This window comes from Mus caroli, unplaced genomic scaffold (assembly GCF_978045245.1).
Source record: "Mus caroli unplaced genomic scaffold, Mus_caroli_1 scaffold_2, whole genome shotgun sequence".
Classification (NCBI taxonomy): Eukaryota; Metazoa; Chordata; class Mammalia; order Rodentia; family Muridae; genus Mus; species Mus caroli.
The window spans coordinates 62,216,601-62,243,312 of NW_028227257.1; the positions used below are offsets into that span (position 1 = coordinate 62,216,601).

At 45.9% G+C, this 26,712-nt stretch overlaps 2 protein-coding genes across 5 annotated transcripts in view; one reads left to right on the plus strand and one right to left on the minus strand.

Annotated features, from left to right (window-relative positions):
- Fsip1 (fibrous sheath interacting protein 1) overlaps positions 1-7,039 on the plus strand; it is a 128,663-nt gene extending 121,624 nt beyond the window's left edge. For all 3 annotated transcript variants that reach the window (XM_021155178.3, XM_021155186.3, XM_021155182.3), the window contains 2 exons: positions 1,527-2,037; positions 5,196-7,039. In XM_021155178.3, the coding sequence (XP_021010837.1) occupies positions 1,527-2,037; positions 5,196-5,248 (564 nt within the window). In that variant the 3' untranslated portion in view covers positions 5,249-7,039. The remainder of the gene's footprint in view (positions 1-1,526; positions 2,038-5,195) is intronic.
- A 1,695-nt stretch (positions 7,040-8,734) lies between these two features.
- Thbs1 (thrombospondin 1) lies at positions 8,735-23,850 on the minus strand. 2 transcript variants are annotated; one of them, XM_021184117.3, is made up of 22 exons: positions 23,685-23,850; positions 23,102-23,196; positions 22,275-22,834; positions 21,436-21,511; positions 20,992-21,191; positions 20,775-20,897; positions 19,921-20,014; positions 18,184-18,357; positions 17,507-17,683; positions 17,023-17,196; positions 16,651-16,778; positions 16,383-16,535; positions 15,820-16,038; positions 15,531-15,638; positions 14,865-15,024; positions 14,625-14,743; positions 13,182-13,416; positions 12,768-12,995; positions 12,330-12,601; positions 11,852-11,949; positions 11,605-11,744; positions 8,735-10,841 (listed from the first exon to the last, which is right to left on the minus strand). In XM_021184117.3, exons 2-22 carry the CDS (start codon positions 23,166-23,168, stop codon positions 10,834-10,836), a joined length of 3,513 nt encoding a protein of 1,170 aa, XP_021039776.1. In that variant the 5' UTR covers positions 23,169-23,196; positions 23,685-23,850; the 3' UTR covers positions 8,735-10,833. The 2 variants fall into 2 exon arrangements, with proteins under 2 accessions (XP_021039776.1, XP_029330308.1); XM_029474448.2 differs by having other exon boundaries at positions 20,992-21,194.
- Between the last annotated feature and the right edge of the window lie 2,862 nt (positions 23,851-26,712).

Below are 26,712 nucleotides of genomic sequence, written 5' to 3' on the forward strand. Positions count from 1 at the left end.
TATCTATCTATCCTCTGCCTCCCACCTCCCAGTCCCCTCCTCACACAGTCCCTCTCCCCATCCTCCTTCCACTTCTTCTCTGAGAGGTGCCTCTCCAGATAGTCCCCTCCACCCTGGTACATCAAGTCTCTGCAAGGCTAGGTGCATCCTTTCCCACTGAGGCCAGACAAGGTAGCCTAGTTAGGGGAATGAATTCCACAGGCTGTCAACAGCTCTAGGGACAGACCCACTCCAGTTTTGGGGGACCCATGTGAAGATTGAGATGCACATCTGGTACACATGAGCACGGGGATGGGGATTAGGTCTAGATCAGAGGAGGACAATACTTTTAGTGTGTTTTACTTCACGTAACTGTTTGTTTCTGAGCTGTTTGTAATTTGCTGCAGTTCCCCTGAGTTCCTATAACAACCCCTCCCCCCCCCCCAATGCTTTTACTTGGTTCATTTTTTTTTGTGTGTTCAGAACATTACTGGAAGAAAAATGTGGGTTTTAGATATTAATTACATTTGATTTTAGACAGTTTCACACATATAGTCAATACATATATACCACTCTGTAACTCAGTTGGTAGAATGCTTGCCTAGTATGCCTGGAGTTTTGGGTTCAGTCTTGGGTGCTGCATAAACTGGGTGTGGTGGTATACAACTGTAAGGGGGAAAAGTGTTTTAAAACTCATGTCTTGTTTAAAACCCTCAGCCCTGGATAATCTTTACAAATGGAGATTTAATATGTGTGATCACATCTTTCTTCCCGAATATACTGTTCTTGGAATGCCCCTGGCCTGTGCCTGTAATTTTGAAGCAACTGCACATCTCAGGATGGGCCCCACCCTCACGCTTCCTCTTCTGTCCTCGGCAATATTGTCTTCTGAAAGCTGTGGACAGACACATCGGTGGTGAATCCCGAGGGGTGGTGTCATTGGCCCTGGTTTCTCCCAGTCTCAGAACTGAGTGCTGCAAGGCTCACATTGAGGGATGAGTGGAGGCTGAGGAACCTGGCTGGAAATTATGGTTGGATTAATTTCTGTGGGACCCAATGGAAGACAGTGTCTCCAGCTCAGTCATTTCTGAGTGGTATCAGGGTGCTAGTGGTTAGTTTAGGGCATTTTAATCAGCATTCTAGGATTCCCTCCTCCAGATTAATGTGTACAATTTATTCTAAATTTATTCTGACTGGGCAGTGGTGCCATGCCTTTAATCTTAGCACTTGGGGAGGGGGGCAGAAACAGATGAATCTCTGTGAGTTTGAGGCCTGCCTGGCCTACAGAGTACATTCCCCTACAGCCAGGGCTACACAGAGAAAACCGGGTCCTCTTCCCTCTAAAAAAGTATAGAAAATTGATTGCACAGGTTACTCTTTAGCCTCCTGCAGCTTTGGACACTTCCAAACAACCTACTTTCCTACTGCATGTATTGGGTAGGGGGTTTTCTGACTCTTGAAGTTCTGCTATATTCATGGAAGCTTACCTAGAGAAGACATGTTTAATAAACCAATCGACAATGAAAACTTTTGGTTTGTTTCCTCAGCTAAACTCCCCGTCACGTCTTTCTGAGGAACAGCTGAAGTGTCTTCTGGATGAGTGTGTCTCCAAACAGAAATGCATTGCTCTTGGTCTTTCTTCTGAAAGAGAAAACAAAGATACTGATACAGCACTTGGGTCCCAACAGCTTTGCCCATCCACCCTCTGTGACTTAGCAGAAGAGGCCGGAGCCAAGGTCCAGAAAACCCAGCTAGATGATGCAAACAGACTTGAGAGTGAGGGATGTGCATATCCTGCAGACTCCTATCTTACCAAAGCCTTGACTGGACACTACAAACCTGAGGCTCTGCTCCTCGAAGTAGAGACCATGAAACACCTCCAGTTCTCCAAGGAGGAGGCTTTTAATGATGCAGCAGACTATTTTATGTCAAAGACCATTGGCATTGGGAGACTGAAAAAGCCCCCTTTCTTGGATGATCCCCTGGATGACATCAACGTGAACTCCTCTTCAGATGACCAAGAGTTGAAAACCAGCCTTGCAGAGAAATCAATAGTAGGTGAGGCTGGAGAGCATGTGCTTTGTGAATATTTCTTAGACATCTCAACCTGAGGATACTTGAGTAAAAGGAGAGGCAGATGCAGTTCTGTACTGTAAACCTCAGATGCTGTCCCTTCGCGCTTGCAAACATAGGAGCATACTTACGATGTAAGGAGAGGTTCACACTCACATGAAATGCATTGTCCTTCATGATAATTCGGTCATTCAGAAAATGATGTTGGTTGTAGAGAAAAAGACAACGTATTTTGAATGATGAGAAGTAATTTAAAAAGATTTCAACCTCCAAACTTTAGTGATACAATTTTGTTTCTGGGAATGAGTTTGCAAAATACCTGTAAATATACCTGCAAATACATGTATATACTATAAAATACATGTAAAATGCCTGCCCAGACCACACCTGTACTCTCAGATATGATTCCATGGTTTAGTCCCATATTTTACAGTAGTACAATGACACAGGAGGATTTTTTTTTAGCATAAACAAATATTCACGTTCTTATCTGTGTCTGAAGTAGATGTCATAATTTGTGAACATATTTTAACAGCTTAAACTTTAATCTCTAATGTAGTGTACTCTAAAACCTACTATCTATTAATCATCTGTCTATCATCTATCTGTCTGTCTAGTATCTATCTATCCATCCATCCATCCATCATCATGATCATCTGTCTATATTCTCTCTGAGGTTTGTGATAAGTTGATTTTGAGCTAACACCTTGGTCTCATGGCTTTAACTGCCTGCTAGGCAACTTGACAACCTCACACTCAGTTTTCCATCTCTCCCTCTCAACTTACATTTCTCTCCCAACTTACATTTCTTTAACCTCTTAGTCCTTATTGAGTTGTCTTTTCTCTTGCTCAGGCCCTCCCCAGGTTCTGCACTCTCAAGCCCCGAACACTTTGATCCTTCCTCCAGTGTCTCTCCCGCCCAGCCTTCTTTCCACCCCTCCCACTGTTGACAGAGTAAGCATTTGATGACCACACAACAGTCTCATGAGAGCTGGAGGCTGGACATTACCTGTTGAATGAGCTGGCACTTCTTTTACTTACTGTTGAAGGTCTCCACAGTGTGACCTCAAGTTCTCCTCTTGTCAGTTTCTGATTAGTCACCAGTATGTGATTCCAGTTATAGCTAGATTAGCCGGGGACTTCAAGTTCTTTCTGATTCTTCTGTACCTTGGAAGGATTCACATGTTCCTTCAGTGGATGGCAGCTACATTCACTGTACCACCAATGCTGTGTGTTCCTTCAAAGGAGACTGAACCTGAACCCATCCTCTTCTATCTCCCCATTCTTGTTTTCTGTCTTCACTGAATGCCTGAGCATGTTAGCTCTCTATTGGATCACTATGTACAGTGCCTTGATATTTTTATTGTGCGAATGCAGCTTCCTTAAAAGCATGTGACTTTAAAAGGACAGAGTACAGTGAATACTGTGGCGGGGATCAGGGAAGCCTAGTTGGCCGTGTGACATAATTACTCCACTGTTGGATACACACCCAAACCGTGATCTCTTGAGCTCATGTGCACAAGTCCTGGAGTCAACCTTGAGTATCTTTCCTCAAGAAACATCTACCATGTGTTTTAAAGCAAGGTCTACTGCGGCGACCTGGGGCTTGCCAGTTAGGTCCATCTATCTACTTAGCTACTGCATACATATTCAAGTTCCCTCTGTGTTTTACACACTTTTCCAGGTTCTAGGAAGGCAACTTTATTTAAGCACTGTTGACATTTGCAGTATGATATTTTTTCACTGTGGAGGCTGCTGTCTCATGTGTTCTAAAGTTTAATAAAGTCCCCTGCCTGTACTCAAGATGACAGTCGTAGCTAGTGATGTCTGTAGACATTGCCAAGTGTACACTGGGCATCCCTGTTCAGTGGGCATCTCTCCCAGTTAAGGACCATCGGTCTAGGATATAGGATATGAGTCACAGTCACACTTGAAATACTTCTCAGTCTTTCAGTGAAGAGGAATGCTTCAAGATGACATCCACGGGTGATATTACGGAGGAAACAATGAATGCTGGGGAGATGGGAGGCATAATTGCAGGTCAGTCCTCAAGGGTGAACGGCCCTTCATTGGGTAGGTATTTGACTACTATACAGAAAAGGACTCAAGTTTACAACAACAACAAAACAAAACAAACAAGCAACAGGCTAGGCATGTGATGCTGTGGTCCCTCCTTTATCTGCTTTAGCTTCCTCTTCGTCCTGCTTAGTATTAGTACTTCTTTTCCATGCTGCACTATCACCACATTTCTCTACTTGAGTTTCTGTAACTGTGCAGACCCCGAGTATGGCCTGTAGGTAGCCTTATAACGTACGCAGGCTCTGTGAGTGCCTTTTACACACAGCACAGTGTTTTCCAGATTTACCCATCTGGCAGCATGTACCCATGGTCTGTTCTTTTTACCTTTGAGTAATATTCCCTCGTACTGACATAGCCCATTTTATTGATCCATTAGTGGATGGACCAGTAGGGCTTTCCCACTTCTCAGCTGTTGTATATAATGCTGATATAAATGTTTGTGTATGAGTTTTTGTTGAACATTATGCCCCCCACCCCACCCCCTGTACGTACTTTGGCACATGCCCTGATTTGGCAGACAGTTTTTTATTTCACATCCTACAACTTTCCAATTTTCTTCTCCTTTCTTGTATTGTCTTCTCTTATTTGATTTCGTTTTTGTCCTTCCTTTTTTTTTTTTTTTTTTTTTTTTTTGCATCAAAGGTAGGAAAATATATTCTGTTTGTGACACAATTTCCCCTCTCTTTGTAGAGAAAAAAGCAACCAGTCCTCATCTATCTTTCATCTCTCTATCTTTCATCTTTTAGGTAGCATTTTCTTTTGGCTTCAGCCTATCCCTTGAAAACTTAGAAAGCAAGAAGGTGCTTTTGACGTCTTCCCCTAAATCTTCACTCTCTCAATCGTGCCCCCCTCCCCAGTTGTTTTTTGAACTATAACCCCACTGAAGACAGACACCTTATTTTCCTTATAGACTTTGCAGTTTGACTATTCTATAAGATCCAACAGGCTATGGTCATTATATTATACAGCAAAATGAATGACGTAATGCTTACTAGACTAAATGATTTTTCTTAATTATTCATGTGTTTCTGATTGTATAATCACTGTGATTATTTTATTTGCAGATGATCAGGAGACTGGGGATGCTGTGAAGGAACCAGGAGAACTTGAAGCATGACTTTCTAGGGTTTAAGGTTAAGAAAGTTGAAAATTAATTTGCATTATATTTTTTTCTGAGTTCTTTGTATTCAGTGAATGCAACATAGAAATGATTCCTCAAATGATTTCAATATTTGAATTCCCTTCTTTGCTGATTGTATTTCTTTAATGTTTTTGAAACGTGGGGTGTAAATGTTAGATGTTTTTTTATCATTGATATTCCTAGGAAATTTGTTTACAACTGTATCACCAATCTCACAATCTCAAGGATACTTTGTAAAAACCAAAGTTGTAACATATGCCTGCTGTGCTAAGCCTGGTGGACATGACTTTATTGGTCTTTTTGTCACATTTTTGGTGGGCAGTGCTAGGGGTTGAACTCAGGGCCTTGTGGATTCGAGGCAAGCACTCTGTCACTCGGCTATATATCCAGCCCTCTCTCTACATTGGGTTTAATGTGTTTCAACTCTATGATGCTTCTGGAGATTTTCTCCATCTTTCTGCTTCGGTTTCCCCTTCTTTTTTGTCTGCTAAGTTTGTCAGTAAGAACAGCTTGTCTTTGGGAAAACTGAGTTCCGGAAACAAAGGAATGTTTAGCAGGGTCTGTGCCTTCCTGTTAGTGATGACGCCTTCTTTGAGTGTGGGGGATTATCAATTACTCTCAGTTTATTATGCTCCTCTGGAATTCAGGCCTTCTAGTATAAAGGGGATACAGATGAGGTGACCCTTATTAAGAGAAATCCTGTAGCAGTGTCTCAGGAGAGAAGGGGATTATACAATCAGTTCTGAGCCTGGAGTCTCATCTGAGAAGCTTTTATGACCACTCGTGTAAGCCTCACAGGGCGAGTATATCTAGTCCATTCCTAATTCCTAATAAGCTGACTGTGGCCCTGCCTTTGGTACAGTTTGGATTCAGCCTGTACAGCATTGTTCATTTTTGCTACCAAACCTTTGCAGACCCTGCTTGACATTAATAATTGCTTGCATATTTTCCTGACTTATTGAAATGAAGAATTCCATACCTACTATTTCCAAGGGCATCCACATTCTTACAGATGTCTTCATCCAGTTTTCATGTTTAATTTACTGTTTGTTCTTTTGTGTTGATTTTGTTTTTGAGGCACAGGGGATTAAACCCAGGGCCTTGCACATGCTAGGTAAGCCCTCTGCCATTGAGCCACACCCACGGCCATTTGTCCATTTAAAATGGGAAGGCATACACTGATGTCCATGTGCTACAGTTGGATTTAATCTTAATGCCCAAGTTTTGCTGGCATCACATGCCTACAAAAGTTAAAAATTACAATTTTAGGTTCTCCCCAAATGATTTGTGGTACTCCTGAGTACTGAACAGTTTGGTAGGAACAGTCAGAGGGCAGGGGTGGTATGGTGGGGCAGTTGGAATGAGACAGAGGGAAGCTGTTATTGCACACTGGTCTTTTGGAAGATTCAGGCTTTCCGCATCCATGTTTTCCTTGTATTTGAGGTATGTGTATTGAAGGGGAGAGATAGAGACACAGAGGCAGGAGAGGAGGAAGAAGAGGGAAGGTAAGAGTGAAACGCCAAGAAAAACTGTTCCTATGGGAATTGCACAAGCTAATGACCTTACAGAGGGCTTCTGCACAGGGCATTTGAGGCATAAGGAGTCTGCGTATTGCTAGAGTTAGGTAAGGGGAAGGAGATAATGACATTTAGCAATGAACTTTTTAATTAAAAGTAGTAACATTATCCCATTGCAGGTCAGCTGAAAGTGGCAAGGATGGATTACCAAGATATACAGCATAATTTATCACCACAGTGGCTTCCTTTGAGACAATAAAGATTATAGGAAGGGGAGGGGAGGGAGGCAGAGAGGGAAGGAAAGAAAGTGTGTGTGGGAGGGGGAGGGAGGGAGGGGGAAGAAAGGAGGGAAGGAGAGAGAGAGAGAGAGAGAGAGAGAGAGAGAGAGAGAGAGAGAGAGAGAGAGAGAGAGAGAGCGCACAGGCTCTCTCTCTATATATGCACTTTAGGAAGGAATGCAGGGGCTTTAGTATAGTTTTCTAGATGGGACTCTTTAGTAACCAACCAGCACCACCTTAGTTGTAAGTTCTCCAGGAGCCATTTCATGACTTTTCAGCCAAAAAGCCCCAGAACACCTGACAGTAAACTCCTGTGTCAGTCAAATTCTGTCATCTTGATGATGTAATTCTAGTTTTAAACAAGTTTGTAATCTGTTATAACCTACTGACTTGAAGGTCATTCTCACAGTGAAATGGAGCAAGCCTGGGCTAAAAGCTCTGATCTGGCAACCCTAGGCTAAAAGCTCTGATCTGACTAATTTTTTTCGTTGCATCCTGCCACTCCCCATCAGTTTCACTAAAACATTTTGCTAAAAATTAATAGAATTCTCCTCCAGGAATGCACATATTGAACAATCTGAGAGAAATGGGTGCCACTTTGCAGATAATTATTGCTTTCAATCATTTCCCCAGCGCATGCTAGTTTTTACTGCTCACTGTGGGTCTGTAGGGCGACGGGGACACTTTGCTCTTGCCGTTCGTCATGCCAGCCAGGTTGGTGGTTTTAGAACAATGGAGAAGGTCAGCCAGAGGGACAGATTCCACCTCACACAGCCCTCAAAGCCAGATCCTTCACTTAGCAGAAGTTCTTTATTGAACTGTTCACTGGAACTCGGAATCAGTTGGATCTTCACATTCATGGTTAACCCACCCAAGATTCACTTTCCACTTATTAGAATAGGATAGATCGTGTTCTCTTCACAGAATTCTTCACAAACATTCTCTCCAAGATTTATATTTCTGTAACAAAATGTGTGTGTGTGTGTGTGTGTGTGTGTGTGTGTGTATGTAGGTGTGGACCTAAGTGCAGATGCCTACAAGAGACCAGAAGAGGACACCAGATCCCCTGGAAGCAGTGTTGCAGGAGATGGTGAGCTGTCCCCCAAGGGTTACTGTGATCAGGGTCCTTTGCAAGAGCAGTCGGTGCTTCAACCTTCTTAACTGCTGAGCCATCTCTCTTACTCCAACTTTGCAATTCTTTACTTATCTGTTTTTGACCCAAGTATGTATTCCCCAAAGTCCCAGGAAAGTTCCTCCCCTGCACTTCTCTGACAGCCACTGCTGTAGGATCCATCACTCAGGATCAGAATCAGGCACCTGGTCTCACAACTGTCCCCGCCTTAGTCACTGCTGTTCCTTTTAGAAACAGAGCTGGACTTTGAGGAGTCAACGCAAGACACCTAATATTAATAAAATGATGAAAAATCTTTTAGGGGGAGTGGCTTGTGACACAAGGGTCATTTTTATTTTGTTTGTCATGTGGCAGACTTGTATTTTCTTCTTCCAAAATTGTAGTAAATATATCATCTAAGTCTAGCGCCTGTCAATAATACAGGAATCACGAATGTTATTTCCTGCCCTGCTGTGTGTGTGCTATTAGTTAGGAATGGCTTTTGCCCATACCCCATGATAGCCAGCCAGTAAAGAACAAAACAACACAGACACAGTAAGTATAAATATAAATTCCATATGATTTATTGTTGTTCCTTGTACATAAGAAACAGTAATATACAAGTTACACTGCTTTAGAATGTAAAATGGATAAAAATGTGTACAAAATAAAAAAAAAGCACATTCCTAGGAAAAAGGGTATTGGCAAAGAGTTAAAACTGGGAAGTAAAAAGCAAAAACAAAAACAAACCAAAGAAACAAACTAAAACGAAACAAGAAAAACCAACATTTCTTCAATTCAGTGTGCAACATATAAAAACCAGAAATACTAACTCTACAGGCAGTATTTCCTGATAAATTATTTAAATAGCATATCTACATAGTCTGAGATCTCTATTCCAATGGCAACGAGAAAATAATTTATAAAAATAAAAGCAACGGTGTACAAGATGATAGAACAAAACCAGAACTTTGAGAAGTTGTACTTAACATTACAAAGCTGTTTCTTTCTTGGGATCATCCTCGGCAAAGGATTTTTATGCTATGTACAACACCGACTTTTTAGACACAACAGTAGTTTTAAGTTTATTGACACTTAAACTCTTTCTTCTTGATCCAAAATTCTTTACTCAGTCACACAACAAATGAGGTAATATTTGTATAGAAGTTCCACCTTTGTCTCTTTTGGGAAAAAAATGAAATAAAAAAAACAGGTGATTGTGTTTTCTTTCTTCTCCCTGGAAATAGGAACAAGGGGTGGTGTGGGCTAGCCTTAGAGTACTCCTGGCTTCCTTTACCAGGAGGAGCAAATGCAAGCGGGCCGCCACCTAATTCCACTTGAAACTACAGAGAAAACAAAGGGGGAAAGCCAAAGGAGTCCAAATCATTCACTGTGAGCCCCAAATGAAGCAGCAGCCTCTGCTGGCTTTCCACACACTGGGTTTGGAGAGATTTGCTGATCCACCTCAGCTACCTGCTTGCAAACATTTGCTATATGCAGTCTAATTCCAGGTAGAACAGGGTTAATAAATAATCTGTATTTACAATCTTACAGTCATAAAGACTCACTACGAAGATGATTCAGATAGTCCCACGCTTCCTGTTTCAGTAACAATCCTTCCGACCAACCCTCCAGAATAGGGGAACAAAATAAATATATTACATTGTTAAAGCATTTGTTAAACAAAAACCAAAAGAGATTTGGAAAAATCCATGGTAACTGAGGGAAAAAGAAAGAAAGAAAGAAAGAAAAGGAATGTTTTAGTTAGGTTGATAGAAATTTTGTGCCTTTCTAACCATAAAGTAAAGGCGTACTGCCCCTCCTGCGGAGGCAGCTAGAGCTCACTGAGACGGTAGGGTTCTCTAGCTCTCCTTATACATATGCATGTTGTACATGCAGAATAAGCTAACAGTTTCAGCATGACCAGTCCAGGGCAGCCAGCATGGCCCACACTTCTGACCCCTACCCTGGCCACTGCAGGTGAGAAGTGCCCAAAGAGAGGAAGTCCAAAAGCCAGGACCTCCCTCCCTTCCCTGCTTGCTCAAGTGCCTGTGTGGAAGCTTGGGTCAATCAGCTCTCACCAGCAGCATGCGGAAATGCAGCAAGTCTGTCTGTCCCCTGAAAATGATTTAGTACCGAACAGCTCCTCCACATTTTCTTCATACAGTCATCTCTTGGGTACATGCCCTCCCTAGAGCTTTGGCTCCTGCCTCCCCACACCTCAGGACCTACGTCAGAGGTTGTTTGGCGGTGAGTTCTAGTGAGTCATTTTTTTCTTTCTTTGACATGCCTGAAAATGCTTCTGTGTGTGCTGCTCAGAGGTGGCCTCGAAGAAGTTCTGGCTCTGTGAGTAAGGCAGAGTGGAGCGGGCACCTTCCTACTGGGAAGTAAACAGTCACTTTGGCTTTCCCCAAAGCAAACCCAAGGAATTCTTCATGGTCTTGGAAGATGCATTCTCATTCGTTAAAGGCCGAGTGCTGAGTCTGGGTTTGAAACTGCATTTTCTTGAGGCAGGTCTCAGGCTTTACAAGTCCACACTATGCAAGAAGAGAGGCAAGGAAGGCAAGGAAAAGCGATCCTGGCAGGGAGGGGTTTCTCTAGCCCTTGGTTTCAGAAGGTGCATTGCCAGCGCTGGTTATGATTGGCAGCTGATGATTAGGAATCTGTTAAATAAACAAAGATGCACATAAATGAAATCGAATCAGCGAGCTTGAGGTCACCCTAGGTAATCATCAGGCTAGCGGCTCAGGGATTGCTGTCTCGGACAGGGACAGAACAGGAATCCTCTTTGCCTCCCCTCCCCCAATCCACACTAGCAAGTCTACTAATGTCACCTTTGTTCAGGTCATGTTTAGCAACCATGTTGGTGAGACTCTATTCTCTGTGTCTCTGATCTTAATACTCAGTGCCTTTGTGCTTGCAGATATCTGACTCAGTAAATATGTACTGAGCAGTTACTCTGCGGTAGGTCCGATCTCAGAGTTTAAGTCATCCCGTGAAGAAAATGGAGGCAAGAAAGCCAAGGCTACTAGTGAACATTAACACTCTTGCTGCTCTGCTGCTCTTGGTCTTAAGGAGGACAGCTGGTGGCGTGATGTATGAATAAAACCACAGGCCAAGTGCGCGAGAGAGAAATGAATAGAGCGTCAAGGTGTTACCGTGAAGGCTAATGTTCATAGCTACTTGCTTACTGTCCACCTCTGACCAAGTCAGGAGGAGTTCAGAGACTGCTGGACAAGCTAATTGTCCTGGTATAGATTCAGGATTGCATAAACAAGATTTCTTGTTTGGTATTGTATCCTCAAAAGAAAAATAACAAAAACCAAACCAGAACCCCCTCTCCAACCTTTAAATCAGACCCTCCTATCACTGTCAACCTTATAAACCTGTAGACACCTTAACTGTGCACCACAGTGTCTCTCCTACCTCGACACTCGTATTTCATGTCCGAGAAGAACACCATTTCTTGAGAGAAGACGAACAGGCCTAGTCTACCGCCGGCGTAGGTTTTGTCATAGATGGGTCCCGAGTCAGCCATGATTTTCTTTCCTTCATACATCACCACTCTGCACAGAAGAAAAAAAAATCTCACTCATGAGACTGCCACATCTTAGTCTTATCCTTCGAGCCTATTCGGTGTGACTACAGTGAAATTTAATTCCTGCAGTCTTACCTGATAAAACCGGTCTTTGGCCTGTGGCTGAGCCGCCATCTGTACGCAGTGAAATCTTTCCAGCCGATGTGGCGAGGGTCATGCCACAGGGTGCGCACCTGAAGGAAAAGTAGCAGGAAAGGTTGAAACACAGCCCCCTCTGAAGACTCAAATTTCATTCCATGAGAAACTGCTGAAAAGGCTCTGAGCTGAGCTATATCTGCAGAGGGCCAGTGTGGAGTTTCCCCCAAGGCATCCCTCAGAGAGGGAAAGGAAAGGAGGGATTTGTTTGAAGTGACTGAAGCTTCCTGTGTACTTAAAGGGCAGCTCTTGGTCAGAGCCCACTCCCCTCTAGCACACCATAATGGTTTTGTACCATGGTTGGTGATGCTGAGAATTTGACTGCTAAGATTCCCTAGTGGAACCTTGGTCAAAGTGCTGTCTCCTGTACTCCCCAAGGGCCTGGCAACTCGCCCTTCTAGATGACGAGGCTTCTTACCTGGCCAGGGGTGTTTCCTGTGTGCCACAGTGCATTCCGCAGGTGCTCGCCAGGGCCGGTGGTGGAGTTCACAACCTTTACAGACAGGCCTGAGTATCCCTGAGCTCTTGTGGGGTTGGTGTCCCAGTAGGACTGGGTGACTTGTTTCCACATCACAACGTAGAAGCGGCTGCTGGACTGGTAGCCGAAAACAAAGCCAGCATAGTCATCATCTCTCTCGGTGTTGATGAAGAAGGTACCGCTGAAGTCCACGGCATTAAACTCATCATAACCTGGAAGGCAAGGCCAGGGTCAGGTTAAAGACTACGGCTTTTACAGCATTCGCTACAATGTTCCCAGATGTCCGGAGTGGCGGAAGGCCACAGGTCCAATGGACAGATTTTATATTTGCTTCCTTTCAGTGTGTCCCCACCTGGGTCTAAGGAGCTCACTACTTACCTACAGCAAGTCCAGGGTCACAGTTTACAGTCTGGACGAGTTCTTTGCCCTGATGGCGGACAACCCAGTTAGGATCATTTTGGGAGGTTCCTTTGGGATCTAGAGGAATCATCTGGAATCGTCGGAAATCGGTTTCACTGATGTCAAAATTCTCAGGACAGATGTCATCAATGTCTGGCACATTGTCATGGTCAAAGTCGTCTTTGCAGGCATCACCTCGGCCATCACCTAAGGTCAAAGAAAGCAAGTGTTCAGTGAAATTCTGAACTGCTATTATGAGTGGGTCACTATTCACCATCTTGTCAAAAATTTGTGTTTTGTTACTCTGACCTCTTGGATACCCTGTTTTTATTCCTTTCATCTAGACAGCCAAGATGTCAATTATGCCAGCTAGGAGTGGCCACAGTGACTCACCATCAGAGTCCTTCTGGTCAGGATTGGGCACCAGCCTGCAGTTGTCTCTGTCATCAGGGATGCCGTCATTGTCATCGTCATGGTCACAGGCATCTCCTTTGCCATCTTTATCATGGTCGGCCTGGTTGGCATTAGGCACATAGGGACAGTTGTCCAGATTGTTCTGATGGCCATCCTCATCGATGTCCTGATTGTTGTCACAAGTGTCCCCTATGAGGTCTGAGTCAGAGTCCAGCTGGAAGAGAGACATCAACAGTGGGTGAATCAAATACAGGTCAACTTCTACTCTAGGCCCCGAATCCTGGCAGTGGTCAGTGCGACTGGCTGCATGATGTGTAGGAGACATTTTTTAAAAAAATGTTTAGCTTTCTACATTTATCCCATAAAGATTTTATCTTTTGGCTCAGATAAAGTCAAACTAGAATTTTTTCAAAATAGATTTTCCCAGAGGGCTTAGCATTCAGTGCGTGTGAGATGCTTTGGGACGGTTTATCTAAAATCTGAATGTTTTCTTTCCAGAATTTTATGCTCTTTGCTTTGGAGATTTTGTATGCTATTGAAGTTTGCTTATAAAAGTTATTCTAATCTGAGGAATCCAAACTCATTCTGTGAGGTCAAATGCTATCGAAGATGTCTAATGTCTAATGTCTAATGACCCAAACCCAAAACAGAAGATCTCAGTACTGTGTGACCTGAAGCTAATATTGACTAGCCCTCATGGTTTCCTGTGACAGTGGCTTGAAGTCAAATTGCTTTTAGCATGGTACGACTCCATAAGGGCAAGTAGTAGGAGTAACGTGAATTCTCATTTATCTAATCCTTAGAAAAACAATCTACCCAAATTTCTGAACACTAAGCCACTCAGAACCATCGTTTTAGACAAAGGAGAAATCGATTTACTTTATTCCTAGAAAAAAATGCTGCACAACGACACAGAGGGAAGCTCTCTGGTACCAGAAGCCTGTCTATTTAATAGCTGTGTGCAGCTCAGGCTGAGAAGAAAATGAAGCTGGGTCCGTTGGGAGGAATAGGCGAAACCAGAATTCTCCCCAGCTCTGAGAAGTACTTTAGCTCCCTAAGTGTTCACTAGACTCTGTTCCCAGCCAGCACACAGGTGTTTGTTTTGCTTCTGCACACGGCTCTCCTCTCAGTTTTACATGCACTGGATACAACTATAGAACTATCAGCTTCAGCTCTCTGTTTTGTGTAATTTGTCTTAGTGGTGGTTGCAAACAAAACTGAGGTCCCAAGATTCCCATAATAGTCTCTGAGAGTGTTGGCCAGAGGCTTATATCAGGCAGACGCTGTACAGGCACACATTGCAAATGGCTCTGGGGAACCCCAGTAATGGGAGGGCTTGGAGTCTATTGAATTCACTACCTTAAAGGCTTAGAAAGGGAGACACAATACCTCACCAAGAGATTCTGAAAGAAGTTCACCTACCTGGTCTGGATTGTGTTCCAGGGGGCAGTTGTCACACTGATCTCCAACCCCATCCATGTCCGTGTCCCTCTGGTCCACGTTGTAAACGTACTGGCAGTTGTCTCGTTCATTGAGGATTCCTATGGAGGAGGTGTACATGAGTCCTGCAGCCCCATATATTTTAACTCAGTCACACGTTAATAGCCACTCAGTAAGCTGTGCTGTCTCTGTCCCTTCAGGCTGCCAGTCCAAGGGCCTTACCATCTCCATCGATGTCCACCGCACAGGCATCGCCCTCCCCGTTGTTGTCTGTGTCTGCTTGGTCAGGGTTGTGGTTGTAGGGGCAGTTGTCACAGCGGTCTCCCACATCATCTCTGTCATAGTCATACTGGGCTGGGTTGTAATGGAATGGACAGTTGTCCTGCAAAGAGGGAAAATGGACTCTCTATGGTGCTGCCTAGGAAATCAGCTGATGCCTTCAACCCCATTCACAGTATTAAAAGCCCTCAAAGATCTACTGCAGTTATCTAGTACTTGGTCCATATACTGACTGAGTATTCAGCATAAGTGAAATTCCCAGACAGGAAGACACTACAGATAAAGACTGGATAGTATATAATCCAGTATATAATCACAGCACCCCTGTTTTCGTTATAAAAATATACTCATTTAGACATTGTATCTGTGGAACAGAATACCACATGTGCAAACTGGGGTAGTCTGTGATGAAAAATGAAACTCACTCTAATAATTCTAGCAACATCTGTGTCCTCAAATCACCGAGACAGAGTGACAAGTTTCTAAGTATCTTCTATATGAGTTTGGTCTATGTTTTTGCTATCACTCTGTGATCCCTTGAATCCTAGTGTTTCAGGTTGTCATCACACCACGAGGATGAAGGAGGAATGGAGAGCATATTTTCCCTACCCTGTCATCGGGGATCTTGTCGTTGTCATCGTCATCATCGCAGGCATCGCCAATCCCGTCCTTGTCATAGTCTTCCTGCCCTGAGTTGGGAAGGTTGGGACAGTTGTCCTAAAAAGGAGACACAGTTAGCATTCGCTTGTTTGACACACTGGGGGCCACAGTGGGATAGCCTACTAGGATGCTCAGGTGTAGCCATGATTTTAATGGGAAGGTGAAGCCATGGAAGCTATTTTGGGAGGTTACTTATGTGCAGTTTGTACAAATGCTCTAGGCTTCATATATGCTGTACCTTTTTGCAGTGGTAGGTTGCGTTGGCCACACACACCAGGTTTTCATTAGGCCAGCCGTCCAGGTCTGTGTCCTCTCCGCAGATGATGCCATTGCCTGCGTAGCCGGGCTTGCACTCACAGCGGTACATGGGGTCGCTGTAGTGACCCAGGTAGTTGCACTTGGCGTTCTTGTTGCAGTCATGCGTCCCGTCCGTGCAGGGGTTTCGAGGTTTGCACACCTGAGGGTACAGTATCCCGATGCTATCACAGAATGTCTAAAAGTCCCAAGCCACCAAAGGTCCAGATTCCTCCCATCCTGAAACAGATAGCAGCCCCATTTGGGAGAAAGATGGGTTTCTTCTGTCTCTCTCCATTCTCTTTGAGGATATCCCAGCTACTGGCAAATGCTGATTTACACTGGATTTTCTTGGAGCTGCTCATCTGGCACAAGCCTATCTGATCACAGCTTCTTTCAGCCCAGAATATTCACACATCTGAGACTATGCAACCAGTGCCCTCTCTGTCTGTTCATTGTTTGACCAAAGACAGCTCCCTTCTACTCTGGCCTACTTGTCTACTATACCTGTTTGTTGGCCATGGCATGTTCGACACCTCGGCCGAAGGGCTGTGAGCCGGTGAATCGTGGTGGGCAGGGCAGGCAGTTGTAGCCAGGATCTGTGTTCTTGCACCGATGTTCTCCGTTGTGATTGAAGCAAGCATCAGGCACTTCTTTGCACTATGGGGGAAGTGAGAGGTTGCTGAACACTTGGCAAATGGTGTTTTAAGGAAGGGCCCTGGACTGGGTTAGCTGCTTTCTTCATTCTGATAACTCGGAGCCATTGGCTGCCTACCTCATCGACGTCTTTGCACTGGATGCCATTTCCACTGTAGCCAGGAGGACACGCACCACATTTCCAGCTACCATCAGGGTAGCTAGTACACTTGGCACCAGCAAAGCAGGGATTGGACAGGCATCCATCTGAGGAGAGGTAAGAGACAGGTGCTTGGGTCTAAGTTGCTGTCACTGCCATCTACTACTTAAAAAAGAGAATAAGACACTGCAGGGTCTCTGTTACTGGAAATGGTTGCCTTGCATCTTACTGTAATCAAACCACTAGGGCCAATCAAATATGGCACCCTCCCCACACCCAGTGAATACTGATGGTGACATTCATAAAAGAGAAAGCTCCCAGGGTGGTGGTGTTCCTGGCCTCGAAGCTTACCAATCGGACAGTCCTGCTTGTTGCAAACTTGATTTTCTGTCACATCGCCAACACAGTCTTTGCCTCCAAACTGGGGTGTGGGGTTGTTACAGAGTCGGCTGCGTCTCTGCACTCCTCCTCCACAGGTGACAGAGCAGATGTCCCATGGTGACCAGGGACCCCAGCCTCCATTAACTGTAAGGAAATGAGTCACATGTAAAAATTCAGTTTTCAGGTGCCTTATCTGTCCCAGAATCCTGTCCTGAGCCGGTTTCAAATGCCTTCTAACCTGGCCCATGAGAGGAATCTTTGGGAACTAGGGAGGCTGAAATGGTTTGCTTTCTGTTTTTCATTAAAAGAAGCTGCTGAGCAGGCAGGACTTGGTTTCTATTTGTTTCTCTAGCGAGTGAGCTCCCATGCCCCATGGTCTACTGAGCTGCAGAGAGCAGGCCACCAGCTGGGTAGAGCTGCCTCCCATGTATCCCCAGGTCAGGCCCACACTTACTTGGGCAGGCATCTTTCTTGCAGGCTTTGGTCTCCCGGGCTTCACCTTCACAGGGCTTCCCGTTCATCTGGGGGCTGGGGGAGTTGCAGAGCCGGATCCTTGTGATCACACCGTCACCACAGGTCACAGAACAGGACGACCACGGAGACCAGTGACTCCAGCCACCATCCTGTTTAACTGAAGGGCAAAGTTGATGGTTACCAATGGGTGCTGCCTTGGAGGGGGGCCGCACAGCAAGTCTCAGCAGGCAATCATTCCAGCAGCCCAGCCACATCAGCTTCAGCTAGTGTATTGTAGAAACTGGCTACTGCCACACTTCAGTGGAGAAACTATAGGGAAGATGGTATTTGTCTCTGTGTGCGAGTTGCTGTCAACAACCTAATATTTATAGGTTGCTGGTCAGGAGCCCAGATCCATTCTGATTGTTTCATGTGAATTATCTAGAGAAAATGGCTAAAGTAACTTTTATCAGGAATGGTTATTATTCTCTCGTTACAGATGAGGAGGAGCCTCAGGGAAGGAAGGTCAAGCTCAAGAGTGCAGAGGTTAGAGATGTGATTGAGACTGAGAGCCCAGGCTCAGAACCTGCATTCTCAGGCTCCCCGCTCCGGAGCTGCTCTCTGTGAGGGAAGCAGTGGGCAAGGGAGATTGCCACCCTTGGCAGCCATGATGCTTACATCTTTTGTCGCACTCCTGAATGTGGCAGGTCCTCGTCTGTACCGAAGAGCCCTCGCATCTGTTGTTGAGGCTGTCACAGGAGCGACCACGTTGCTGAATCCCATTGCCACATGTGGCAGAGCAGGAGGTCCACTCAGACCAGGGAGACCAGCCATCGTCAGCAGAGTCGCTGGCTGTGGGGAGAAATGAGGCCGTTAGCATCTCATGTCTAAGATAAACTGTTCTTAGGCAGTTTATTTACTTATATGCTTATGGCCCTTTATAGCCAGAGGTGGTAAAGCAATAGGCTCCTTTAAAAAAAAAAGCCTTCTTTTTTCATACTCCTAGTTTAATGGAAGCATGATTAACAACTAGAGACTGTGTACATTTATGTACACACCAGAAGCTTGGCTATCCAAGAGTCTTGGGAAGTGATAATGATAATGGAGCCAGTTCACACGTCCCTCCTTTCACAGGCACAAGCAACTCCTAAGCAACTACAGACGTGCCAGTGTGTGCTGCATGAGATCTCCCTGGCCTGAGTAGCACAAGTCTTGGGCCAGCGGTCCAGGAGTTCATCCCAGGTCATCACATGTAAAGGTCTGGGCTGATGGCACACTCTGCCTGGTCCTTACAGCTGAGCCGGCTCACAGCGTGCACTCTCCTGTTCACCCATTATGGATTCTCCCATGTGCATCTCAAGCAAGTTCCCCTTTCCTGACTTAGGATGTCTTAGATGTTTCCAGGCTGGTGCCCAAGGATGCCAGTGTGTTAGGCAGCTGCTCTGCGTCACTTCTGACTACCAGTGACGCCCTGGTTCATGTTGGGAGGCAGTTTGCCTGGGGCTCTGCCTCTGCCTCAGCCACGAGGTGGATCAGTTTGTTTTTCTCATGCTGGCCTCTGGTGTTTTTGTACACACTTTCTCAAGAGGAGAGGGTGTTTGTTTGCTATCTGCTCAGACACCGTGATGACAATCATGCCTGTCTATCAGAGGACAGGGAACTTGTTTTTGTTTTTGCCATCAATGAACATCTTTCTAACAACCCCTAGCTCAAGCTCAGAGCTCTGCTAGCTCTCAGCAGGCTTTGTTCCCTGTAACTCACCCTCAGATAGAGGTTGGACAGAAGTGGATACAAAGAAAAACATTATTATGCCAAAATTGCTACCATGGGATCGATGATTCTGCGTCGTGGCTCATGTGTGCAGCTCTGTGTGTGTGAGTGAAGGGCAATTCAGCATCCCTGATTTCTTTGTGAGGCATGGTGAGTCACTTTTATGACTTGCGTCTTCTGCATAAAATATCTCCTTAGCAAAGTGAGTCTACTGGCAACAGGCCCCTGAGGCAGAGTGTTACACAGCAGTATAGTGGCTGATTTCTTTTACTGCCCTGGAAATTGAACAGATGCTAAGCCCTTAGGCCTCCTCTCACTGCAGATAAAACAGGTGGCTTTTCAAGCCTCAGCCCAATGCTTACACAGTTTCTGTCCGTTCTCCAGTAGATCATTTTTTTCAACAAAGATCAATTTCTAAAAGCAACCAGCTTAGGTCTACTGCTGTATCCACCTCTCTCCTTATAGCATAAAACCAGAATCCATAAGCTCTGCTAAGATCATCCATTGCCTATGCCATAACCCAGATCTGACAGGAACGTCTGATGGAGCTGGGAGGGGCTGGGCTCCGGTGTTGTGCCCAGCTGTCAGGATGCCCCCAAACTGAGCTAGCCACTTAGGGATGGCTACACCATTTTAGGAACTTACGCCAGCACCGTGGGCAGCATTCACCATCAGGAACTGTGGCGTTGGAGCAGGGCATGATGGGACAGGACACCTTTTTGCAGATGGTAACCGAGTTCTGCAAGGCAAGAGGAGAGGGAAGGATGTTACCAAGCATATTGCAGAGAGGAGCTTTCTGTGACATTGCCATTATAAGCCAGGACACAGGAGGGGCAGCTTTTATAGGAGGGATGTCTCTGCTGGATCTGTAGTCCCCAGAGGTATACAGTTCCAGGGCTAATTCTCACTCCATTCTTTGGGAAAGTTCTTTTTAACTGCTACTCAGTCAGGGGTAGAAGTTACAGAACAACACATTTGATTAAGGGAAAGCAACAGACATTGCAGGTCCTATCAGTAAGTATCTCAAATGTAGATAAGGTGTTTTTAATCACATATTAGAGGGAAACGGGAACTTAATTGAAGTTGTGTCTCAAATTCAGTAATCAGTGATTTGCATTTAAACTTTTCCTGGTGAGCCAGAGATCCGAACAGTGTTAGAAGAATCTGCCTGCCAGAGCTGAATACAAATTAGGGCTGGCCAAAACCGAATGCTTTAAGCAGGTTTTATGTATCTGACATTCAATACTTGGTCTTTGAACTAAAGCAGGTAAGTCATTCCAATGTTTAGATAGATTTGTTCTCTTAGCTGCTCAGCCTGGGGTATTATTAAGATAAACCTTTTGAGATTTAAAGAGGAATTTATAGATGTCATTACATATTAAAGAAAAAAAATCACTTTGTTAGCAGGCCAGAGAACATTTAAAAATGTGTGTAGTCATTTACATATTTCCCGAGACATATGTTTCCAAGTCTTATTGCAGTCTGTGAGTGTCTCTTACCTGGCAGTGACACTCTGTGCAACTGTCTACAGTCCACTCCTCGTTGTTCTTGTACTGGACTCCATTGTGAAAGCAGAGGGGAGGCCGCCTCAGCTCACTGACCAGCTCTCTGTTTTCTTCCGTCTGAAAGGGGAGAAGGCTCATGAGTGTCCAGGCTCCCGTGGGACCACCTGTGGTGATTTCCAAGAGCTGGCAAATGGGAGGGGAGGCCACTGACCACTTTGCGGATGCTGTCCTGCAGCGTGGTCACGATGGTGCGCAGGCCCTTCAGTTCCAGGACCATGCTGGATAGTTCGTCACAGGAGAGGCCACAGATAGCTTGGAGGTCCTTTGTTTTGTGGCCGATGTAGTTGGTGCGGATCGCAGGGCTGGAACCGTTCACCACGTTGTTGTCAAGGGTGAGAAGGACGTTGGTAGCTGCTAAGAAATAAGATGTAACGTATTTGATAGCTGATTCAAGGTTTCAACAGCTGATCCCACCAGCCTACCCGTTGGGTTCTGGGTTATAAAAGACATTTCCTTTGGGATGACAGAGTGGGTGCAAGCCAACTCTGCTCCCCCTGAGATGTTGTGTATGCACCCTAACACTTACATTAATCAGGGTGCTTTCAGTGGACTTCCCCAGAATTTTCCAAATCTTAAAAAACACAGGGGTACTCACAGCTGGAGCAGCCTTTGTTCCTGAGAATGTCTTCTGGGGTGGTTCCAAAGACAAACCTCACATTCTGCAGCACCCCCTGTGGGCAGAGGACAGACTTGGTTTAATGCTGGGCGTGGGGGTGGAGCGGCCAGGCTCAGTTTGCTTGTGGTGAACGCTCAGAAAGTTTAAAAGAACTTTAGATCATCCTGCCAAACTATCACATAGACATAAATTGCTAAACAACTTCAAAATCTTAATTGTGTCTTCTGCCAACTCAAGCATTTTACAAAGAATCCAGTTTTCAGGCTGCTTGGGGTACACAGGAAATGGAATTTGATCCCAAGCCTGGAGGACTTGATACTTTCCAGTGACAAAGAGTTAATGTGGGCGTTCAAAGCCACGCTTGTAAGAAAAAAAATATATCTGAAAGTTAAGGCAAGGAAGGAGTCCCAGAGGCCTTGCCTTGGATCCATACTGAAAGCATCCAGAACACCCTGCCCAGGGACTCAAATACTGACAAAGTATCCTTTTCAAGCCCTATTAAAACTGCTAGGTACATTTGATACAAGTTACTTTCCTAAGGGCACAGGGAGTACCCCATTCTGAAACAGGCTGAGTGTAATAGGAAAACCATTTCTTATCTCTCCTGATAGCTTTGAAAGCATGGGTCCCAGGTCCTGGCACCATTACAACTTATTTCTTATTAGGAACGAAATTTCTCTACCAAATCTGAAACCCTGGAGTTTTGGGTCATCTGTAATATGATTTAACCTTCTGGGGGGGGGTCTGCTCCTCTCTACATTTGAGAATCATTTTTAGTCTACCGATATTAACTCCACATTGTGACATGTAAGATTTACCTGAAAATTGTCATTGACATCTCCCTTTGCAACTCGGAGCCTAGCAACGCTGGCCAGATCCCTGGTGAAGATGCTCTGGATGGGTACATCCAGCTCCGCGCTCTCCATCTTATCACAGTCAATGTAGAGTTGAGCCCGGTCCTCTTGAACAAACAGCGTGATGCTCTTCCACTGGCCAGTGGCCAGGAGAGCTTCCTCCACTGACACCACTTGTTGCTTCCCCGGCAGGCTCAGGCTCAGGTCCAGGGTGCCAGCTTTGCCGTTGGAGACCACACTGAAGATCTGGCCACTGTTGTCTTTCCGTTCCACAGCCAGGAGTGTGCCCCGAGTCTTCTTCATCTGCCTCAAGGAAGCCAGGAAGATGAAGCCTTTGTCTGCCCACACAGCATCCAGTAGGTCTTGGAACTTGTCATCCGGCACAGCGGGGATCAGGTTGGCATTCTCAATTCGGAAGGCAGGGCTGGATAGATCTTGGCCCTTCACCAGTCGGCGACCGGGGCCCCTTCGTGCACCTCCAATGAGCTCAAAGATGTCAAACACACCGTTGTCTCCCCCAGACTCTGTATATAGAGAGAAGACAATCGGCTTTCTAGACTAGGTTTAAGGGGGTAAAGTTCTGGCTGTGAGGAGCCAAGGTGGGAACTCGTGACAATAATGGCAATTATGGAAAGCTGAGTGAGGGAAGCTGCATCCATATCAGGCGATAAGGACTCCAAGGAAACACAGGAGCTATCGAGAGAGAGAGAGAGAGAGAGAGAGAGAGAGAGAGAGAGAGAGAGAGAGAGAGAGAGAGAAAAGGGGGGAGAATGAATATATCACAAACTCACCTGGAATGCGGTTGCTTCCACACATATGCAACAGGAACAGGACACCTAATCCCCGCAGGAGCTCCATGGTGGAGCCTTTGTGCCCAACACGGAGCCTGTAGCAAGAAGCACAGGAGGCCAAAGTCAGAGACCAGGAAGCAAGGTGGAAGGGCAAAGGTGTGTGTGTGTGTTTCTTCTTTGCTGAAAAGAAGGGTTTACTTTCCAGGCAGTATCCAGTATAAAAAGAGCGCCAGAGGTAGGGAGATTGTTGGAGTTCCAGGATAAAGGGTATAAAGTGCCTTGGGTCCCCCCCCCGCCCCTTTAGACAAGATTACAGAATGTATTTTGGATGGCGACAGTCAGGGGTAACCTGGAGACTACTCGGGGAGAAAATCTTGGGGTGTCTTGGAGGTATAGTTTGTGAACCCGAAGGCTGAAGAGAACCAGCTCCTGAAAGTTCTTTCCAGCGGATAGACGGGGCAGGATAAATAGGAGTTAGGAAAATCAGAAGGGGAAGAGTAGGAGATGAGGAGTCGCGCTGATCGTCTGCAGCCTGGGGCTTTGAGGTGGCTGGCCAGGTGCTCCGCAGAGGCAGGAGGTTTACCTGTGCACCGGGGCTCAGTAACCCGGAGTGGTGGCAAAGGTGAAGTGAAGGACAAGGACGCTGAGTCCGGTGAAGACGCTGAGACTGCCGGTGCGCCGGGAGAGACCGTGGCAGGACTGGATAGCAGCTTCGCGATTGCCTGCAGAAGTCCGATGAGGCTGGCTGACTCCAGGCAGTGGCTGGCTTGACTGAGGCGCCCAGGACCTTTTAAAGAGGCAGGAAGCAGGGAGGGGGAGGGTTCTCGGGGGCGGGGGCGGGGGACGGGCGGGGGACGGGTTCTTCTCTCCGCCCCCTGCTGCCTGGCGCACAGCTCGCGGGCTGAAAGTGAAGGGGGAGACTCTGATCCCGCACAGGAGCCCTGGAACTTGTCAGAAAAATAGGTCTCCGCCCACGCAGCCTTGGCGTACTCAGCCTCAGCGCTTAGGATCTTGCGCCATGTGAACTGGAGACGTTCTGCATGAGATTCCCCAGAGGCGATGCTTCTTTGGGGACCACCTAAGACCCTTTAGGGGGGCTTTCATTAAAGCACGTCTCCTTGAATAATTCCATGACAGAGACGCTTGGGGATCGAGACAGTCTGGTTTAAAAATAAAAGAGGGCAAAAGGTTGGACCCCTTAAAGGAAGCTGCCTCCTGGGTCAATCCTGGTGGGTGGGGGATCCCATGTCATCTATACTTTGCGCTTCACTCCTGCCCCGCACGCCTGCCTTCCGTCTGACTCACTAAGGGTGTCAGCACGGTGTTGCATAGGGCCAGCAGGACCGTGCACCGAGGTCGCCTTCCTACTCACTGTTCAAGTTCAGAGTTTTTCCCCAGTTCTACTTTGCTTCCTCAGATGGCCGCTTGGAGGCGGTATATGTATTCTGATTTAGGGGAACCTTTCGGAGAGTTTTTAGCGGCATTTTAAGGAAGCGAATTTGTATCCCGCTCCCTCAAGGCAAAACTGAAATTGTGTCTTGAAAAACAATTTTGTGCCCACTCGTGTTTCTTAACGTGACTCCCGATTGGAGAGTTTGCTGAACCATCTGGCTCCAGGATCTTACACTATTTACAGAACGGACCCGTAGAGTTATAAATTACTCTCTACCTATTATTTTATTTCCCATCTTTCTCCCTAAACAGTTTTTTTTTTTTCATTTTTCGGCTCCCAAAACCGAGGTGTGGTTTACATTTCTGTGGGTATACACTTTTCCATCAGTAGACTGCTGCCTGATGCTTTGTCTCTGAAGTCTGGTCTCAATGCCACCGGTCCGGAGCCAAGATGACTCCAGCTGCCTGGAATTCCATTCATCTCTTTGGGAAGGGACGTCAGCGGCGGCGATGCTTCTCCAGCTGTGGCCCTGCGTGAGCAGGCTTGGCTCTGACTCCAGAGACCCAGGTAAAAGCATCACCAAATAAGGATCTTGGTAGAATCTGGGCTGGGCCGGCCGCGGGACCGCTGGAGCTCCCTCCCCTTATCAGTTACACCTGGCTGGACTCCCAAACCTTGGAAACACCCAGGACTTTATGCTCATCACACAGCAATTTCACTTTCCTTGTGTGGGAGGGAGTGTTCGATGACAAGGTGTGTGAGTGTGCGTGGTATGTGTGCGTACACGCAAGGAGGGGCTTACAGAGTGTTCCCTAGTTACTCCGGGTACACAGCTACACAGCCAGTGCCTCTTGTAGATAAGTATGTTCCCAAGATGTGTTTGTTTATTAGACTTCAGATACTCAGAGCCAGCAGTAAAAGTTTCTACTGGTTGATTAGTCAAGTTAGATTCCTGTCCTTGAAGTCACAGGCCCTGACTCAGCCACCGAATCTGAAGATTCGGGTTCATCAGGCAGGCTTGCTCTTCGATTCCAGTTCCTTCCTCAGGTCCTCTTTGCTCTGTGGAAGGCGATTGCTTTAAATATCCTGCTCAGCACTAATTCTTCCTGCAGGAACCTTCGGGACTGGACTGGGAGGGCTGGTCTTGAGACCCTCTTTCCTCTTGAGTTTTGTACCACAGAGGTGATTGTCAGCGGCCCACAGACAAGAGCTTCTCTCCTTGTGTAAAGCCACCCACTTCCCTAGGCCCAGCTACACCTTGCTGATGGACCAGGAGCAATCAGGGTCTGCCCCTTTGGGCCATGTGCTGTCCAGACTGAGGGGGTGTGGACAGTTTGTAACTTGGCTCTTTTCAAAAACACAATACAAGTTTTGACCTCCTCCACACCTTTCCGATAAGGCATTATGGGAGAGCTTTGTTGTACTGAAAGCTGGCAGTGGCCTAGGAGATGTTGAATACAAACATAGAGTCTTTCCCTAAACACAGCATGACAATCCAGCTGTCCTGCTGAGAACAAGGTTTGCAGGAGATGAGGTTCCTAGGCAGCTATGAGGTCTCACCCATATTCCCGATCACCACCACCCAAAGTCCCGATCACCACGTGCTGTGAGCAGATTACAGAAATTCAGCACACTCTTGGGATGTTGTAGAGAAGCAAGGGAAAAAGCAGGAGTTACTATCTTTAGTAGGGAGAATACAGACTGTCTGTGTGTGTGCATATGTGTGTGTGTATATGTGCATGTGTGCATGTGTATGTGTGCGTGTGTGCATGTGTATATGTGCATGAGTCTGTGTCGTGTGTATGTGTGTGTGTATGTGTGAATGTGTATGTGTGCATGTGTATGTGTGCCTGTGTGTACGCTACCCCCTTCTTGTGTGTGTGTGTCTCCTCAGTGAGTGCAAGCATGGATCCCCTCCTGCTTCTATATCTTATGTCTATTATTTTCACTCGTCTTCCATCCACCCTTCCTGTTAGGCCTCATGGTCCCCTGTCATAAATCCTACTTTTGTGCCCTCTCCCATTTAAATATAGATTGTGCATACTAGAGAAACTGTGACATTTGTCTTTCTAAGCCTGTCTTATCTCACTTAACATAATGATCTCTAGTTGCACCCATTTTCCCACAAACGTCATAACTTCATTATTCTTTATGGCTGAATAAAACTCTTTTGTGTATATTTTCTTCATTTCCTTTTTCTGTTTGTCAGTTGGTGGGC

What these genes read in the sequence shown, in the direction of transcription:
- Thbs1 (XM_029474448.2), bottom strand. Translation starts at nt 23,168, where the DNA reads ATGGAGCTCCTGCGGGGATTAGGTGTCCTGTTCCTGTTGCATATGTGT. An exon ending in ATGCTGCCCACGGTGCTGGC is followed by an intron (nt 18,358 to 19,920) that starts GTAAGTTCCTAA and finishes TTCTCCCCACAG; the next exon opens with CCAGCGACTCTGCTGACGAT. An exon ending in TCAGGAGTGCGACAAAAGAT is followed by an intron (nt 17,684 to 18,183) that starts GTAAGCATCATG and finishes TTTGCCCTTCAG; the next exon opens with TTAAACAGGATGGTGGCTGG.